A 17,838-nucleotide genomic window follows, 5' to 3' on the forward strand; every position below is an offset into this window, starting at 1 on the left:
TCAGACCGTGTCTGTGCTGGAGGAGCGTCTCACTCTGACGGAGGACAAGCTGAAGGAATGTCTGGACCACCAGACCCACATAATCAATAAGGTAAACTCATTACAAAAGACGCGGAGGACCGACAGTGACGGGCCGGATGATTAACCAGAACACTGGATCTGGCGCCCCTTCAACTCAACAGTCACACACTGTTGAGTTGAAGGCTGTGAGTCACGTCTGAAACCTCAACTTTGTTGCTCCATCTCAGGGGGCCGACCGGAATCTTGGACGGACTGTTGTGTCACATAGTTTCACTCTTGTTCAGACTTGAGTTACACTGTGGAGTGTGTGTTTGTGGGCGCTGGAGATTTCCTCCGTGTCTCTCCACACCTCTGAAGGCCTTCCAGCTGTGCAGTCGCGGAGGATATTCCGTTTCTCAGTCGTTCGTATGGATTTTACATGGAAGTGGAACAGCTGCAGCCATGGAAACAGATGGTGTTTGTCTGACCGGTGTGTGAATGTTGCGTCTGTGTTCATTTGTCTTTTAATAGTTGCCTGTACATGCAGTTATTCTCATTCCTGACTTGCCTTAAATGTCCGTTGTGCTGTTTTCAAATGTATGACAGAACAAGAAACTGATCTCTCCTGAGCAAATATATTTGAATAAATAATCATTTTTGTTTTTCTTCTAATAGTTTTTCCGCTACATGTCTGAATCTTTTATTCTAATGAAGATCCTGAGAATGATCATGAGTTATCATCAGGTGCTTGAGATAACATCAGAAGCATTCCAGCTCCAATGTTTATATTCGATTAGAACACTTCCGCGCAGTGGTTCGGCATTTCTTCTCCGATTCTGAAGCCTTTTTTACCTCCATGCGTCCACAGGAGCTGAAACTTGTGACGTCATTGAGTTTGCGGTTGTCACTTAGTACAACACTGCATTTATTTTGAATCGAGTTTTACACTTATTTAGCATTTGTATTCAACCGAACCAACTTTGTCAGCGATATACAGTATGATCATTCAATACAGCATATTTATGCAGCCATGCCGGTGACTCTCTAAATATGAGGGTGACACATGAAAGATATTTGTTATGGCAACACTCTTGAACATAATGCAGGAAAAATGAAATGGGAAAACTGGGTGAGTTGTAGCAATAGCAATAGATAAGTGATAAAATCTGTGACTCATGATTCGGCCTGATTCGGTGACTGAAATTTGTCTCACCTCCTATCAGTGTGTTTTTCCAAGGGCGGATGTGTGGAGAGCTGTGCGGCTGGCCGGGGAGGAAGCGGCAATAAAAAAAAAAAAAAAGAAAAAACATAAGAAAGCCACACAAAGGGCGAGCTCTTTGCCGTCTGCAGTTTGCACTCCACACCACATCCTTCGCTTCCTCTCTGGCTTTACTGCTTTTCTGCAGTCTTTGTTTCGTCACCCAGTTACATAAAAATCAGGATTCAAGTTCAACCACAGAGCACAGGAGACGGTCCAGCAACAGCTCCCCACATCTGCTCAGCGCAAATGACGGGTGGCACGAATAAACAGGACAGTAGCATGACATTCACTTCTTATTTTCAAGTTCGGTTTGTGTTACATTTCTTTGATTCAATACGATGTGACTTGGGCATGAAGCCTTATATGCATGGCTGCGTCGGTAGAATTTTTTTTAATTTATGCTTTGAACCAAAACCAAAGTTTCAGTAAATGTATTTTATTTTTATTTTTGTTGTTGTGATAACTTTCCACTCTACTCAGGCATGATAACACGTCTGTCTTTTTCAGTGAGAAGTCATGATATAATTCTGAATTCACTTTTTATGTTCTGTTTTTATTTTGGTTTGTGGAGTTGGAGGTCATAGTCATCAGCTCAGAGAAACATCGGCTGCTTCAAAGAAAGCATTCTGTGAACCTACAGTGTAGGTCCAGCTGCCCCACTACTGTGGGAGCGAATGAGGCAAGATTTTATGGCAACCGGCATCATATGCTGGTAAACAGTTTGTGGTTCGCACAGCAAAACATCTTGATGTGAATGGGAATTCCCTTTGGACATTTTTATTTTCCTATCTTTAACAAACTTTCAGGACTCTTTTCACTTTTTGAGATAGTAATAACAACAGTAATAATAATAGTAGTAACGATAAAGTTTATTTCATTTAACATATTTGTTTTATATATATATATATATATATATATATATATATATATATATATATATATAGATAGATAGATAGATAGATAGATAGATAGATAGATAGATAGATAGATAGATAGATAGATAGATAGATAGATAGGTAGGTAGGTAGGTAGGTAGATGATGTGTATGTGAGTGTGTATAAGTCATTATACAATTATTTATATATATATATATAAAATAATTAATTTATAATGTTTGCATAATTACTAACACACACTCACACATATGAAGAAATTTAATTTGTTCTTTTTTGTTTTGTATATTATAACCAGCATGACTTACGTAAATGTAGTTTGATGCTGCTCATTATACATGACATTGACCAAAAATCGTTCCCATATCTGAAGCTACGTTCACATCGCCAGCTACTAAGGCAATGTGCTAAGTTGTCATTGGTCGTGGCACCTGCACGATCACAGAGGGGCGCAGTCCCAGGTTGTTGCTCGACCTATATCGACTTATAAAAAAAAAAAAAAATCAGAAGAGATGTCTCTCATATCGTAGCCTTCTCCAGAGGCGCTCGCACTGTGGTGAATTTAACCACATCCACCTGGATGCTGCTGACTGTTGGACAACCTGTTGCCCAATACAGGACACCTACCAACCCCTCAATAGTGAAAGACTGCAAACAAAGAAACCCAGGTGTGCAACAGCAGGACAAGGGTAAAGAGCAGCTTCCACCTTCACTTCCACCTCCAGTGAATTAACTGCTCACTTCATTTTGCAGAGCACACGTGCATATAAACGCAGTGTTGGCTTGTATGCTGTAAAACCGTGCATGTGTGCACATGTGTTGAACATGATCCAGTAACTTGTTAATAGCTTCCTGGAGGGCTGGTCCTTGTTAAAATGGAAGAAGGGCCGTGTGTGTTGATACGTCGGTGACTTTTACAGTCCTGTTTGCAGCTGCAGCAGCTTTTTTTTCATTTATTCCATATTTTACACTCTGTGTTTCTATACATGTCAGAGTTGTGGTTGTAGAAATGGCAACTGAGTGAATTTTATTTTCATTTAGTTGCCAACATTTCTTGTGTTTTTCTGACCTGAAGCAAATAGATTGAGCCTGATATCTATTTATATCTATATATCTATATCTATCTATCTATCTATATATATATATATATATATATATATATATATATATATATATATATATATATATATATATATATATATATATATTTTATTTTATTTTTTTTTTTTTTAATAGATGCTATTATTTGTGCTCACTACATTCTTATGAAGTCATAAATCTGCAGTAGTTTCTTGCTACTTAACATGTGTAATATAACCTGGAGCCTCTCATGCAATCTCTGGCTTTAATATTTGTAGTTTCCCTGGTCACCAATTCTATGAACCTTGACCTTGCATAATTTTGTAGGCCTAGGTCATATGGCCTAAAAATAAAGTCTACATTTTTTTTCATTAAAAAAATATTTTTACAGATTTTTTAAAAACTGTATATTGACTTGATTATTATTTATCACTTATTTCAGGACCAAATACTGTTTTTTTTATTGCAATAGAAACACATTTATACAAAGTAATAGGAAATAAAGTAAAAAAAAAAATCTGAAATAACAACAGCCAAACATTTTAAACTCAAAAACACTCACTTCAAAACTAATAGAAGTGATTTAAGCGTTCAGACTAATAACTATTTGATATCTACTATTCATCATCATCATGATCATCAGGTTGACTATAAAACTCCAGCACTCTTTCTGTGGTCCAATTTTTAATACAATGGCTCCGTCTGGTTAACTAGCCATGTTAGGACTGTCACTGCATGAAGGAAGCCGGACAGTGGCGGTGGTAACTACTGAAGCCCCGGAGGGCAACTGGCACGCCAAAAAGAAATGATCTTGGTTTTGTCTCTTTTGTCAGATGTGTATGAAACTGTTGCCACAAAAGAGAGAGTGGAACAATATCTGCGTCCCTGTTCCTTTTCTGTGTTCTGCTGCTTCCTGTCCATTTCTCAGTAACAGGCGGGTTTTTCTCGGGGAATTCCCACTTTAGTAGTGTCAAAGCCGGAGCGATAGGTGATAGTCCAGGACCACAAAGGGCCGGAGGAACAGATGACAGAGCCTTCGGACGAGGGGATCACTTCACCCACGCCTCTAGAGTTACAGTGAGTCTCTGCAGCGTCGCTCCGTGCCCCTGACGGAAACACCTGATCACACACACGGACACCTGTTCTAACACTGCAACAGGTGAATAGAACTCTGCTTCATTCGTTGGTCAGTTGACAGCAGGTGGTAGAACATGAACATGGTTCACCATGGATCTAACTGGATGAAAAACATCATGACATTCCGCCTGTGTGTATTAGCGCTTACAGTCTGACATTGATATGTGATCTGCACAGCAACACATATTGGCACCACAGCCTCATGGAAGTAGTTTTATTGATTTCATCGAGAGCAGCGCAGAGTCCTTCAAAACATTCCTGGATCCAGACTGAAGTCCAGAATTCAACCGAACTTGAATCACCCCTTCCTTGTCCAATCGTCCCACAGGTTTTACCGAAAACTGATCTTTTCTCGACCTGCAATAACCTGCAGAGGTTATGAGAAAGGCTGTAAACTCAGAGCAGGTTTTTACTGTAACACGAGTAGTTGTTAAACACGTTTCGCTGATCTAGTCAAATAAATGACAGGAAATTACTGTTGAAGTGTTTGGCAGGTTTTTTTAAGGTGCGTAAGGTGGTGCAGATTTTGGCCTGTTTAAAGTGTGGTGTCTGTGTTGTTTTGTTTGTTTGTTTTTTTTGGTGGGGGGTGTTTTTAGTTTGCTTTAGTTTATATTTTTAAACTAAAAAAACAAAAAAACTATATATATGTATATATATATATATATATATTACTATGCAACCACTTTTGAAAGCAAACCATATAAACTGCATAAAAAGTAGGGCTGCAACTAAAGACATTCATTTTGATGAATTAATTACAGACAAAAAATGGTCGCACAAAATGCCATTGCACTGTTGAGTGGAAAAGTAAAAAAAAAAACAACTTCATAATAGAAGCAGAAAATGTGTTTTGATCATTCTTTTGTCAAAAATGTACATCTGATTCATTTTTATTTTTCACTCCTAATGAAAGGGAAAATGTTCTCATTCTGATTCGACTTCTATTTTAATATATGTATATTTTATTCTGTAACCTTCTGGATTTCCTGTGAAAATCTATTGTTAGGCTGCCAGGTTTGTACAAACCCTTTCAACTCCAGGATTCTACACTCCTCCTTGTGGCAGCTCATCAGCTCTTAATGGTGCCATGACTTCCATCATGGAAAATGCTATTGTTGCTGGTCTGCATAAAGACTACCAGAGATGTCTTGCGCTGTTCGCACGCGCTGCTCGACCAGCCGTAGCCTGAAGCAGCAAAGCACGCGGGGACATCGCACACTGATCTCAGCTCAAACAGTGTTTTTACAAGACTCAGCCTGTTGAAAGCTCATCTCCGGTGGAAAGGAGGGAGCGGTGCTTTTATAAAACTACAAGTGTAAAGAGTGAGCAGGAAGGGGAGGAAAAAAAAAAAGCTGACTTCCGCACGGCCTGAGTTCAAAAGCACCGCCGCTGCCGATCTGTTTGTTGTTACTTGATCCCAAAGTTCATTTTCTATCTCTGTCTTTCTCTCCTGGCTTTCCTGTGTTTCTCCTGCTCTCACAGGATGTGTGCGCTCTGACACTTGTGAACACCACATCTCTGGTGTTGGCAGCATTTCTGAACTCACATCTGGATCTTGTAGCAAAATGTACGCCTTCGTCGCATGCTGCTTAAGATCCGAAACATTCAGCTCACTCAATAATCTGGCATTATTAACCGAGTACCTCCTCTTCAGACTTGTGGAGAAAGTGTCTGATGTCTTCACAGAAGAGGAAACCATGACCAGAACTGACCTCAAGTGACCCCGCCTCTTACAGTAAATGCAGCTGGGCGTCCAACATGGCTCACTTTCATCTGTTTTCAGCACAAAAGGGACTCAAACATGGGAACGGGACGTCTCCATTTCGCAGATAAGGAAGCGGCGGACATCCTGGACGGTCCAGAGCCATGTGGGTCAAAGGTTGAGAAGATCGCAACGTCCTTCCTGCCAGTCTGAATGTTGCATGGATTTATTTAGGATGTCAAAAAAATGAGCGTTCTACTGCTGGAATACACTTGTTTCCAGATTGAAGTGAACATCCACAACCACACATTCTGAAGTTAAGGTAAATAGCCACATTTATCAATAACAATGATGCATAAACCAATTCCGATGATGGACATTTTGCCATCTGTAAACGCGAGGTGCGGGACTCTTGATGATCATTCAATTATTTAGAGACTTTGTATGTCTTGGTCTAGAACAAAACCTCAGTAAGATTGTTTCAGCCTCCAGCAGAGGTTGTCATGTTGACATCAGATATTCTTCTGTTTTCGGAACGACCAAGTTACTTTGTCCAAAATTGATACGGCAGTAGTATCAGTTGCTGCCCAATATCACAGTCACTTATCATAGTTTGGACTGGAATATGGTGGACTGTTCCCGTGCATCATTGTGTGACTCGATAGTTTCATTGTGTGCATTCACACTGCAGTCAGCCTTGAACATCCAGGATGCTGCTGCGAGATGTGTCAGCAGTCCTTGTGATAAAGTGCCATAACATTTACTAAACTTTTGTATTTGTATTTTTATTGACTTATTTTTGGGAGTATGTGCTCTGTGTTTACTTTGCAATGGTGTTCTGGATATATATATATATATATATATATATATATATATATATATATATATATATATATATATATATATATATATATATATATATATATATGATCAAGTCTTGTTTCCGCTTTGTTGTGGTTGTGTTGTCAGTGCTGTTTGGGACGCTTCCTGTATTGATGTCTTCGGCTAGTTTCCTTCCAGTAAGAACGTGACCATGAGAGGAGCAGATGTGATAATCAGCTTACTCTGCTAAACACTCTCACAACAAGTCATTGATGATCTCAGCAGCGTGACTGATGACGTAGGCAAGCGTTGAAGCTTTGTTATTGGGATTGATGTTCTTTTTGCTGTTGCACTGGAGAGGAGCTGTGGACTCCTCAGCCGACAGACGGCGTGACAGATCCCTCCTGCTCCACATGAAGAAGTGGGTCACTTGGTTCTCCTTGACGTTCCTTGGCCCCAGTCTCTGAGCGGCTCTCCTCCATGTGTCTGCTCGGTCATGTGTTTGGCTCCAGACTGGAGGATCCTCTCACCGATAATTGTTTTCCTCTTGAACCTGCTGAAGCGGATCACTGAAGCTCCTGCTTCATCCCCACGCATTCCTCACCTCATTCTATTGTACGGGTCACAGTACCAAACGCTCGGTGTTCACAAGTAGTCACATCAGAACAACAGCAATTACGAAAACAAAATGTTTTGGGGTTTTTTTAATTCCACCATGTGAATGAAGTCAGATTTGTGAATGGGCGAAGGAGTTCACTCTTGTTTGAGTCTGTGGGTCATGTCCCACAATGCACCTCTGCTTGGTGCAGCCCACTTGTCCGTGACAGAAGGGTGACCTGCTGTCACCCGACTGTGATCCCGCTCATCCCTCCATCCTCTTTACTCCTCTAAACTGAGCGCATTGGTTGCTTTCACTTGACACTTGAAGCAAAACAAATACTCTCTCTCTCCACTATACATCAAGAACCCTCCTTTCTAGCAGACAAGAAATATTCATACATTTCCCTCAAGAATGTTCTTCTTTTGCTTGGCTCATGGGGCATTTCCAGCGAAAACAGAAATACCCTGTTGGGGCATTTGTGAGAGGCCATGTCAGAGGTCATGTGACTGAGTCTGCCTGTCCTGAATATTTCTTACATAATTGTGTGAATAGCTGATAAGACATTTACTACATCTGGTCAGTTAAATCAAACAATGCATTCCCTGTCTGATCGGTCAGATGATCACCTTCTCTGTGACCGTACTCAAAACGCTTTCATGAAAGACGCAAGTCATCAGGGATTCGGTGCAACGGCTCATTTGCTGGTATCTTGTCTTTTCCTGGTCTAAGCCTAGAACAGGCCTGGATTCATTTAGCTTCTTTAAAAAGTGTAAAAAAAATTCCTTCTTTGTCCTCTAGTTTACATGCATAAACACGACTGCAATACTCAACTACTTTCTAATGTGAATATGAAGTAAAACTATTTTTGACCAGAGATTTGTCGGTGGTGAAGCTATGTGCAATGTGTATATAGTACGTTTAAACAATAAATACAGTATTGTTTGAAAAAAAAAAAAAGTTTAACACTGATGCGGATCTTGTACAAATGTATGCATGGAAAACAAATTGTCCAAAGGTAACTTGTTCATGTGGGAAAGTATATTATATGCTTTAGAAGCAGGTGATAAATAATAAATAATCATGGAGAAATAGAAAGCCAAATAAAAAAAATGGGATGTAATAATGATGAGTGTAAGTTCTAAACCGAGGGTAGGCATATCTACAAATGAAATAACTTTCGTGTTAGCGTGTTGTCTGTTAGCTTGTTTATGCTATTTCAAATGAGGTGGCCATGACATGGTGTGACCCAGGTTGACACATTTATAGATTCTGGTTTCCAGTAAGGCGGGTTTTATGACACAAACTCCAGTTTTTTTATGGTTAGGTAAATGACCGTGCAAGGTGCCCATCCTTCTAGTCAAACACTGATATACTGCAGTAAACTATGATTGACTGCCTCCCTGTAATAACAGATTGTTTTTGAGGAAGTGTGACTTCCTGAAAGCCAAAAGTCTTTGTCTCACCTCTCGAGCAGCACAGTCTCCAAACCCTCCTGTCTCCCTCTAATCCCCACCAGGTGTAAGGCCACTCTCCCGCCAGCCTCTCCTGCCTCCTTCCTCTAATCTTTCTTCCTGGAATCTTCTTTGCCGCTGAAGAGGAACACTTTTGCAATGCTGCTGTTGTTTTCGTTCTCCCTGGCTTCCTTCCCACTAAGTCCTCCCTCTTCTTCCCCCTCCGTCCCAGCATCCGGATGTTCTGTGTCCATCTGTCAGCATCTATATCCCCTGACTGGAGAAAGGGATGGAAGACAGAATGGAGTTGACAGATGAGAGAAAGCAAGGGGAAGCCAAGGATCCCAGATAAGGGGTCTATGAGCCCCTGACTCGCTAATGTACCTAGGTTGTTTGATTTCTCAGCTTGTAGATTGGCCTGCCATGACAAATGGCTGTCCTAAAGGCAAAGGAGGACAAAAAGAGGGCACCGTCCCCTTCTGCTTTTTCACTCTCAGCCCTGGATTTTATGCATCATCAATCCTGACCTGTGTAACCCGATAGCAACTCTTTGGTGTTGCACATCAAAGCAGCCCCAGAGGACCATCAATCCATCAGCGATTGATAGCACTGACTGGATTTCACCTTTTTTTTAAAGGCCGTCAATACCGTGACCAACGCGAGGGAATCCCTCGCAGGTCAAGTGATTGATCCCTGTGGGATTCCCAATGTCGGCACACAATGCTGCAGTTTCACTGGTTTGACTTTTCTGTCCATTACAAAATGACATTTTCCTTTTTTTTTTCATCATGTCCTCAAAAACCTTGTTTCTGAATAGCAGTCACATTAGTTGTCAATACAGACATGCAGTGTTATCATTGAGCGAAACTTTTTGTTGTTCAGTGTGGACTCTGGATGAAACCATCTGTAAATACCAGCGTATCTTAGCGATTGATTTGTTTACTCCTGTGCTAAGGATAGCATGCAAGCTTCATGTGTGCACGCGCCATCCCCTCTTCTTCTATTCATTTTCAACAGCAGAAACGGCTTGGTTATACAGAGCGGGAAACTTGATCGGATAGGAAAATGTGTGGATGTAGCAGATGTTGGAGTCAAGAATGTCAAAACTGCATCTTAAGAAGTAGACAATGTATTGGAACTGAATCCCTCCTGGTCAGTACAAATTGATTTTTTGCTTTGTTTGTTTGTTTTTGGGGTCGGTTTCTCATTAAAGCACAAGCTATTTTGCCCCAGTCAGGTTAGCATTTGCATGGTTAGCATTGCCAGTACAACTAGCCTATTATTGGTCGGAGGGTTGAGAATTCAATTATTTACTTTCGTATCAACGTAGCAATGATGTTGATGTCGATGAAAAACACTCCGCCGCCATTGATCAGATGACTCCTCTCTAAAATCACGACACAAGAACGGCAACACCCGGCTTACATGTGCATTCAGGACATAATGAACAAAGATGAAATGTGTGCGTATGAAAAATAGCTCTCAGTTTTGATAACTCACGTTGCACTTTTCATTTTCTCCTCCCACTGGCGCTCTGCTTTTCTACTGCCACACAACAATACCCATCATGAATACACATGTATCTGCATTGCATGATGGTACCTGAGCAGAGGCCAACTTTCAGTGAACATGTGCATGCTCGATTTATCAACCCTGTGACACAATCTAGTGGATGGATGGATGATAGATGGATAGATCTAGCTAGATCAGCTCTGAACTTAGATTTTGAAAGGTCCCTACCTCAACCAAGGGATCCTACAGATATACATCGACAGCCATACATTATATTTTCACTAGCAGAAGACTGTTACAAATTCAAGGGAGACAGCTGACACTTTCTGCATCACACTTCAGCCCTACATTCACTCTGCCCTCCCTCCCTCACTGGCAAGCTGTGCTGGTACAAGCAGTCGTATATATCTGGCATCCACAGTCCCTCCTGCCCCAGCGGGCAGTTCTCTGGTGCATGCCAAGTGGGCAAAAAGCCCAGCAAGCCGACTGTGGAACAGTGACGCTTGATCTTCAGGGAGGCATCGTAATCACTGATCCTTCATCTGCTGAAGCGCTTTGTGCTTAAGATGCATTAGGGTCAGGGAGATCCTTTAAGACGTGCAAAACCCACACGAGACCTGTGGGCAGCTGGCCCTGCGCAGGAGCGAGCCCGGGGAGTTGGTTCAGTTGGGGATATGCCGAGATGGAGGTGTGGGACCTTTCTCAAATCCCCAGTTTCACTGTCGCCAGGGCTCAGAAGTGCACCGCGGAGGATTAGCAGTGCGGTGCTGCAGTGGGACCAGAAATAAGTGTGCGAGTCGATGAGGAATGGAATGGAAATCTATTGGCATTGTGTGTAATAAAACATAAAAGAGGGTCATGTGGATGGACATGTTCACAGTGTGTGAAAGCTACACTGCTACACTGCTCAATAGTGTCGTGTTCAATCGTCTGTCTGCATTCACGTGCCGTCCAGTCTGCTGACAGTAAGTGGCTTGGCAACAGTTGGTGTGCTGCGTTGTCCATAGCAACAGCGGTAATCACTGCATCTTGGTCGCCGGACGGTCGGCTCTTGACTCTTGGTGGGACGCATTTGTGAGTCACGACTGCTCAGAATCTGGAAGGAAATATGCCATGGGAGGATTTAGAATGGAGGGTTTCAACTTTTATACCTCATAGAACATTACACATACTCCCAGCAAATAGTCAAGCATGTTCGTAGCATAGATAAAAATGAATAAATACAGAATTAAATGGTTTGTGTGGAGGGAGCATGGCATTGTGGGCCAAACTGAGACACATTACCGCACATAAGATCTGATGAAAACTGGCATTCACATTGCTCTTTCAGAATCACCCTTTCACCGAGAGGTGTCAGGGTCTCTGGGTCTTCATCATTTAACTGGTGGGGTTATTTGGCCACAAACATAAATTTATGATGGAGAAGAGATTGGTTGTTGATAAGGAGGGTGGGATTACTTTCAATATTGAGTGAAAGATGTGTGCTGTGTGGGAGAAAGCTCAGCCAAAGTATCACTGTGGATGGAGTGATCGCTCATAAACTGAGGGTGGTTTGTCACTTGAAACAAAGTTTGTTTAGAGAACAGAAGTCGTGGATGGAGGTTTCACTGGATGGCTTCTAAATCTTCCTTTCACCTCCACTGTTCCTCCCTCTAAAACTTCACTCTTCTTTCTGCTTTGAAAAGCAGACACAAATGACTTCACAATCTCCTTGGTCTTCTTGTTGTACTTAAGTGCATTAAAAGACCTTCAGAAGAGTGTAAGATGTCTTTAATCATGCCGTTTCACTTTTCTAGAAGCGTATTTGTTCCCGCTGCTACACTCGGTCAAAGGTCACGCTTTTGTTCCAGGAAAGATGGAGAGAAGCAGGTCCTGCTCTGATGGGTCGATTCCAGACTTTGGAACAATAGCAGCTTAGAGTGCGCGCGCCACACTTGGGTGGTCCGCCACCAGATAGAGGTGGTGGGGTCAAGTTAAGAAGTTCCTCTTGAACCTTTTGCTAACATTTGCGGAGGACCTGAAACCCACCAGGGAATTCTATTGAGGGTTAGTCGATCACTGCCTGATATAGTACGAGGAGTTTTAGAGGAGGGGGCCGTTGCTTTGGCCAAATATACATTGGACATGCATTCCTGAGATTCCTCTTCAGTCACCAAGTCCAAGTCAAACTTCTTATTGATTACAAGATTACGAGACACAGCCAAAAGAGCGGCGCAGTTTGATGATAGTATTCTAATACTATCTATAGTATTAGAAAACATGAAATGATATTTCATGTTTTGCCATATAGCATTGTCCATTGTAGTTCGGATTTCACAACCCCCTTTGTAGTAGAAGTTCTGGTTGATGTCCTTAATTTCAGATCTATTTAGGAGAAAGCTTTATGAAGTGATCTTCATGTACCTTCAATTCTACAGGATTACATTTCACTTTGCACATGGTTGCACTGATACCACTTCTTTTCAACTCTAGGAGTGAACAGGTACTTGCATTGGAGTACTCATTGATACCGATACAGAGTACTTACCCCATAACACATAAAGTTACTTTGAGGGTTTGTATGTTGTCCATTATTTTAAGAACATTTCTCAGCATGCTCTTCTTGTACATGGGTGACAGTCACAAGTTTCGCTGCAGTACATCATAAATAAATAAAGATAACAGAATTGTCATAAACTGACTTTCAGAAATTGCACCCTGCCGTAAAGTGGGATCTGTGACATAGTATCAGTGGTCATTTTATGAGTACAAGTATGAGTACTAGCCAGCGAATGAAGCAAGCATGTTCAGATAATGTTACTCAGTGTAACATTTCATTTGAAAAAAGGGAAATCGCTTTTTTTCCAAATGATCATTGGTCTGTTTGCATTTAACGCCTCAATTTATATTCAAATATAGATTAAAAAAAGAATCTTTGTGCGTCTTATTATCTGTTATATTGGATAATTTGGTCAAAGAAAGCAATTTCTTTTGTTGTTAATGTGGAACTCACTGGTAAAGGATGTTAAAAAGCTGAACAGCATGAGGGTGTTCAAGAAAATGTATCTCTGGTGAAGAGACTTCAAAGATCAGGAGGAACTGACTCAACATACAGGACATGACACACACCTGCGCAGTTAAACATAACCACTGTTGGTGAAAATGGGAATAAGGCTCAGAAATTACAGGCACTGGTTCTTTTGAAACTCTGTGAAATGTTAGAGCGACACTACACTCCACTATGTGGGATGTATCGGAAGTGATCAAATAAATGACCATGACCATTCATTTCTATACTGACAGTCACTACAACAGCAGCTCCATATCATCAATCGGTTTATTTCAATACCACATCAAACATACTTCACTCATAGCACATCTCAAAATATGAGAGACAGAAACATTGTTATCGTACTCCAACTTAACAACAAACAAGTGCTTCAACGTTGACAGTGTCCTCAGCCTCGACTTTGGCGTCTGAGGTCTACTCAACATATCATAACAAACACGTCAATAGCATCATTGGGGGCACCACCTTGACTGTCTTATCCATTACCATGGAAACAAACTGATGCTGAATTTGGAGACTGTATTAAAGGGTTAACTGCTGTTGCACAAAGTCCAGACTCCTGCCTTCTTGAGACAAACCCCTTTATATGTGTGTCTCAGTGAACAGCTGTTTATAGGTCACTAAGGGTCACAAAACAAACAGCAAATAACAAACAGCCATATAATGACCCTCATCCTGTCCGCCATCCCATCATCATTGTCGGGGACATGGGGGTCATTATCCCGGGTGCTTGAGGGCCTCGTTCCTTTCCCTGTGTTTGCCACATTCTTCTAATACCTCAGTCTTCTCTTACATGGGAAGTGTTTGCTCTGCATGTGTGTGTATATATTAGGTGTTCGACAACAGCTGTCAAGTAGCAAGAGTTCTTGTCTGAACTTGTGCGTCTTGACTCATTTCCTGGGTGTGTTTTCGCTCGTGGTTGTATTGGTGCGACTACTTTCGGCCCCGTCTGCTGTACTACTGAAAACGGATGAGCCAAATCATTTCCAAGAACATGCCTTGGTGCTTGGGGAACGTTGTGTTCTGACCGATCGAATGGGAGAAGCACTTTCTTTCAGTGGAGACTGGAGAAGATTGGATTACCGCGAGGCCGTTCGCAGTGGAGTTAGAAGTAGGGATATGCTTGTGCGAATGAATGGAGGTGGGAAACACATTTTGGCTCTACAGACCTGGGACATGCAGACAGACACGTGCTGTCGTGGGGCTCAAGCACCAGCCCCTTCCGGATAAAAAAATGTTGCTCTCTTGTTAGTTCATCCCAAATGTGTTTTGGTATTTAAAGAGGTATTTACTTTAGTTCTTGAGAGAATCGTTCCCCACCCTGCAGGTGCTCACATGCCTCACAGTGGCACCTCCCACTCCCCATCAGACACTTACTTGTTAAACAGGCACTTGGTTGTTAAAAGGACACTAAGTGGCTTTGTATTAAGTTTGGTGTTTCCAATTAGCTCATGGTAAAATGCTTTTAATGTCAAAGCGTAATTCCGAACGCGAACCTGCAGCACTTAGTTACATGTCGATGTGCTCTAGCCACAGCTATAGTGCTGTAAAGCAATGTTGACTGAACTCATAGAGATGAATAGAGAAATTGTTCGAGCAAAAAGTTTGTGGAAGAAGATTAATTTTAGTAATCACCTACGCAACAGGTGCCTTTTCTTTGACTTGTGCCCTAAAATGCCAGTGCATATAGCAAAGACACACCCAGAACCACCAAGGCACGTGACTCAAAATCCCCTGCACTGATGATGAAAGCGGCTAAGGAATAAGCAACACTGAGAGATTTAACACCGGATCTACGGCAAGTGACATCAGCTTTCCTTAAGATTTATATGAGGCCGTTTTGTGCTGTGGAAAATTGGGGGACAAAAGAAATATTGAATGTTTTTTTTTGTGAAAAGGAAATCAGCAGCCAGCTATGGATGCAACATATGACACATTTGACAAGGCGCCTTCATTGTTTTAATGCCGTTTCCTTCACATGAATCCTGTATTGTGTCATGTCTCTGAGTGTACTGTATTATCACACCCGAAGGTAAAAGAATCATCAGACCAGTCATCCACACAAAGACTTATTATTGGTTAAAGCCTTTGATCTACACAAAATCCGTGTTTCCAGTCTTTGAAACCATATTATTTTAAAATTAGGTACAATAGTGAGTACCACTTTCCTGTACAATAAAAACTTTTTGAAAACATTGACTTTGTTTCCTGCCTGTCATTTATGCCACCACTCTCAAACCCATTGGACAGAATGTCGTTTTCAATTCGCTCATCATGTACTACTTTTGTGGGTGTATACAACATGCAGGCTTTTATGTACCGTACCATCATTTGCAAGAGCATTACAGCACCACATACAAACCTAGGAATTGGACATCAATTTTAGATGATATCATGTGATGATGATATTCTTCCTGAAACTACCCGCACTTTTTTGAAAGGGGTAAAGATTGTATAGAAGGAGATGCATTTTTGTGAGAGCAAGACTGAGTATGTGTTGTGAGAGGCAAACTCTGATTTTGCAAAGCTTCGCACACGCCTGTCCTGGATGTTTTTATGCATGTTTCCACAACATATTTCAGTGAAAAGTTGGAGATAAATTCAATTACATCACTGCAGGGTGTTTGCTGTATTGACTCACACCCTGGAGCCACAGTGTGACTGTGTTGACTGTGACTCCCCTCATGTTGGCAGGGCTGAACAAGAATTTCAATACAATGTTTGGGTTGTTTTGTCGGGCGTCGTTGTGTGTCAAGAAAATAAATGATAACAATACTTCATCTGGGTCATTTCTAGCCATTTCATTTCATTTCTAGCCATTCTAGCCTTCACAAGATCAGAAGACAAGCTGAGATTGTTTTTCACAAATCATTTTCATTCGACTTGCTTGATCCGCCCGCTTCATTTCTTTTCACTTGCTGCTAGATCCATCTTCCATAGAGGTGTGTGTTTATAATTATAGTAATTATTTTATGCATCAAATGATCGAGCTATTATCTAGAGACTCCACACAGGAATGTCAGCAGTGGGTTCCTGAAACACGGCCATATTTGGACATAAGCGGGAAATTCCATACAATGGCTTATTTTTCCCCACTGTCTCTTCAGCGCAGCTCTCCACGGACATGTGCTTTGCTTTCAGTCTCAGTTAGTCTTGAAGTTGATGGATCTTCTTCTCCTTTCGGCTTCTCCCTTCAGGTGTGGCCACAGTGGATCATCCTCCTCCATCTCCCCCTGTCCTCTGCTTCCTCTTCTCTCAAACCTACAAACCTCATGTCCTCCATCACCACCTCCCTCAATCTCCTCTTTGGCCTTCCTCTCCACTTTCTGCCTGGCAGTTCCAACCTCAACATCTTCCTACCAAGCTAAACCTAAAAAAATAGAGCCAAACATCAGCTGCTTTAGCAATTTCCTTTACCCCTTTCTGTTTCCTGTTTTCTCACTGTTTTGACTGTTGTTTGTTTGCAGAAAAGTCGCTTCACTTCTTTCTCCCTCTGAACATGTTTGAGGATCAGTCAGTTGAATTACCATTATTAGCATTTGAATATTTAATCTCAAAACAGCATGAAGTTTGTTGCTTGTGTGATTCCATGACGTTGAGACAATCTTAACTAGTTCTATATTTTTTTTACATAAAAATATTATATTATTATATGTTATATATCACATTGCCTTGGGAAAAAAAAATTAAACATCAGTGGATTGTTACAAAAGCCATATTCATTTCAATGCTATTTACCGTTTTTGGTGCTGCAATGGCTAAGTTGTCTTAACTAGTTTTGACCTCATAATTTTAACTCACGTGTCACTCTAAATATAGAGTGCTGGGTCTGTTCTGAAGGAAACTCAATATTTTTAAGCTGTATTTTTAAGCATTGTGCACTTTGACTGGTTTAGGATTTACCAAGCGATGTAGTAGAACAATGGACCACAAAATGATGTGGTCATTATGTTTCGTCAAAGCCTCTTGTATCTGACTTTATACAAATAATTCCAACTGAAACCATCAAGCTCTCGGTCGGCTATTGTCCAGCATAATGGAAAGTATCGCATGAACATATGGATGTAGAATAGAACACAGAAATGGGTCAAAGGCCAAAGGAAGTGGACACCCAGAGAAAAGGCAAATCCACACACAAGCACATCAACACACACACACACAAACACACAGCACTCGAGCAGGCAGACACACCAGAGCCACGCTGGTTTGAGCTCTTAAAAGACAATGGTGGCTCCAGTGTTATCAGCGGCTCGATCACTCTGTCTCTGCTCTGCATCGTCTCAACACTGTTCTACTCCACAGTGTGTGTGTGTGTGTACTGCCAACATGT

General features: G+C 41.4%; 1 protein-coding gene across 5 annotated transcripts in view; it reads left to right on the forward strand.

The window, feature by feature from the left end:
- poc1b (POC1 centriolar protein B) overlaps positions 1–660 on the forward strand; it is a 28,219-nt gene extending 27,559 nt beyond the window's left edge. For all 5 annotated transcript variants that reach the window (XM_053884906.1, XM_053884907.1, XM_053884903.1 and 2 more), the window contains 2 exons: positions 5–91; positions 249–660. In XM_053884906.1, the coding sequence (XP_053740881.1) occupies positions 5–91; positions 249–311 (150 nt within the window). In that variant the 3' untranslated portion in view covers positions 312–660. The remainder of the gene's footprint in view (positions 1–4; positions 92–248) is intronic.
- The last annotated feature ends 17,178 nt before the right edge of the window (positions 661–17,838 follow it).

Source organism: Synchiropus splendidus, chromosome 14 (assembly GCF_027744825.2).
Source record: "Synchiropus splendidus isolate RoL2022-P1 chromosome 14, RoL_Sspl_1.0, whole genome shotgun sequence".
Taxonomy (NCBI): Eukaryota; Metazoa; Chordata; class Actinopteri; order Syngnathiformes; family Callionymidae; genus Synchiropus; species Synchiropus splendidus.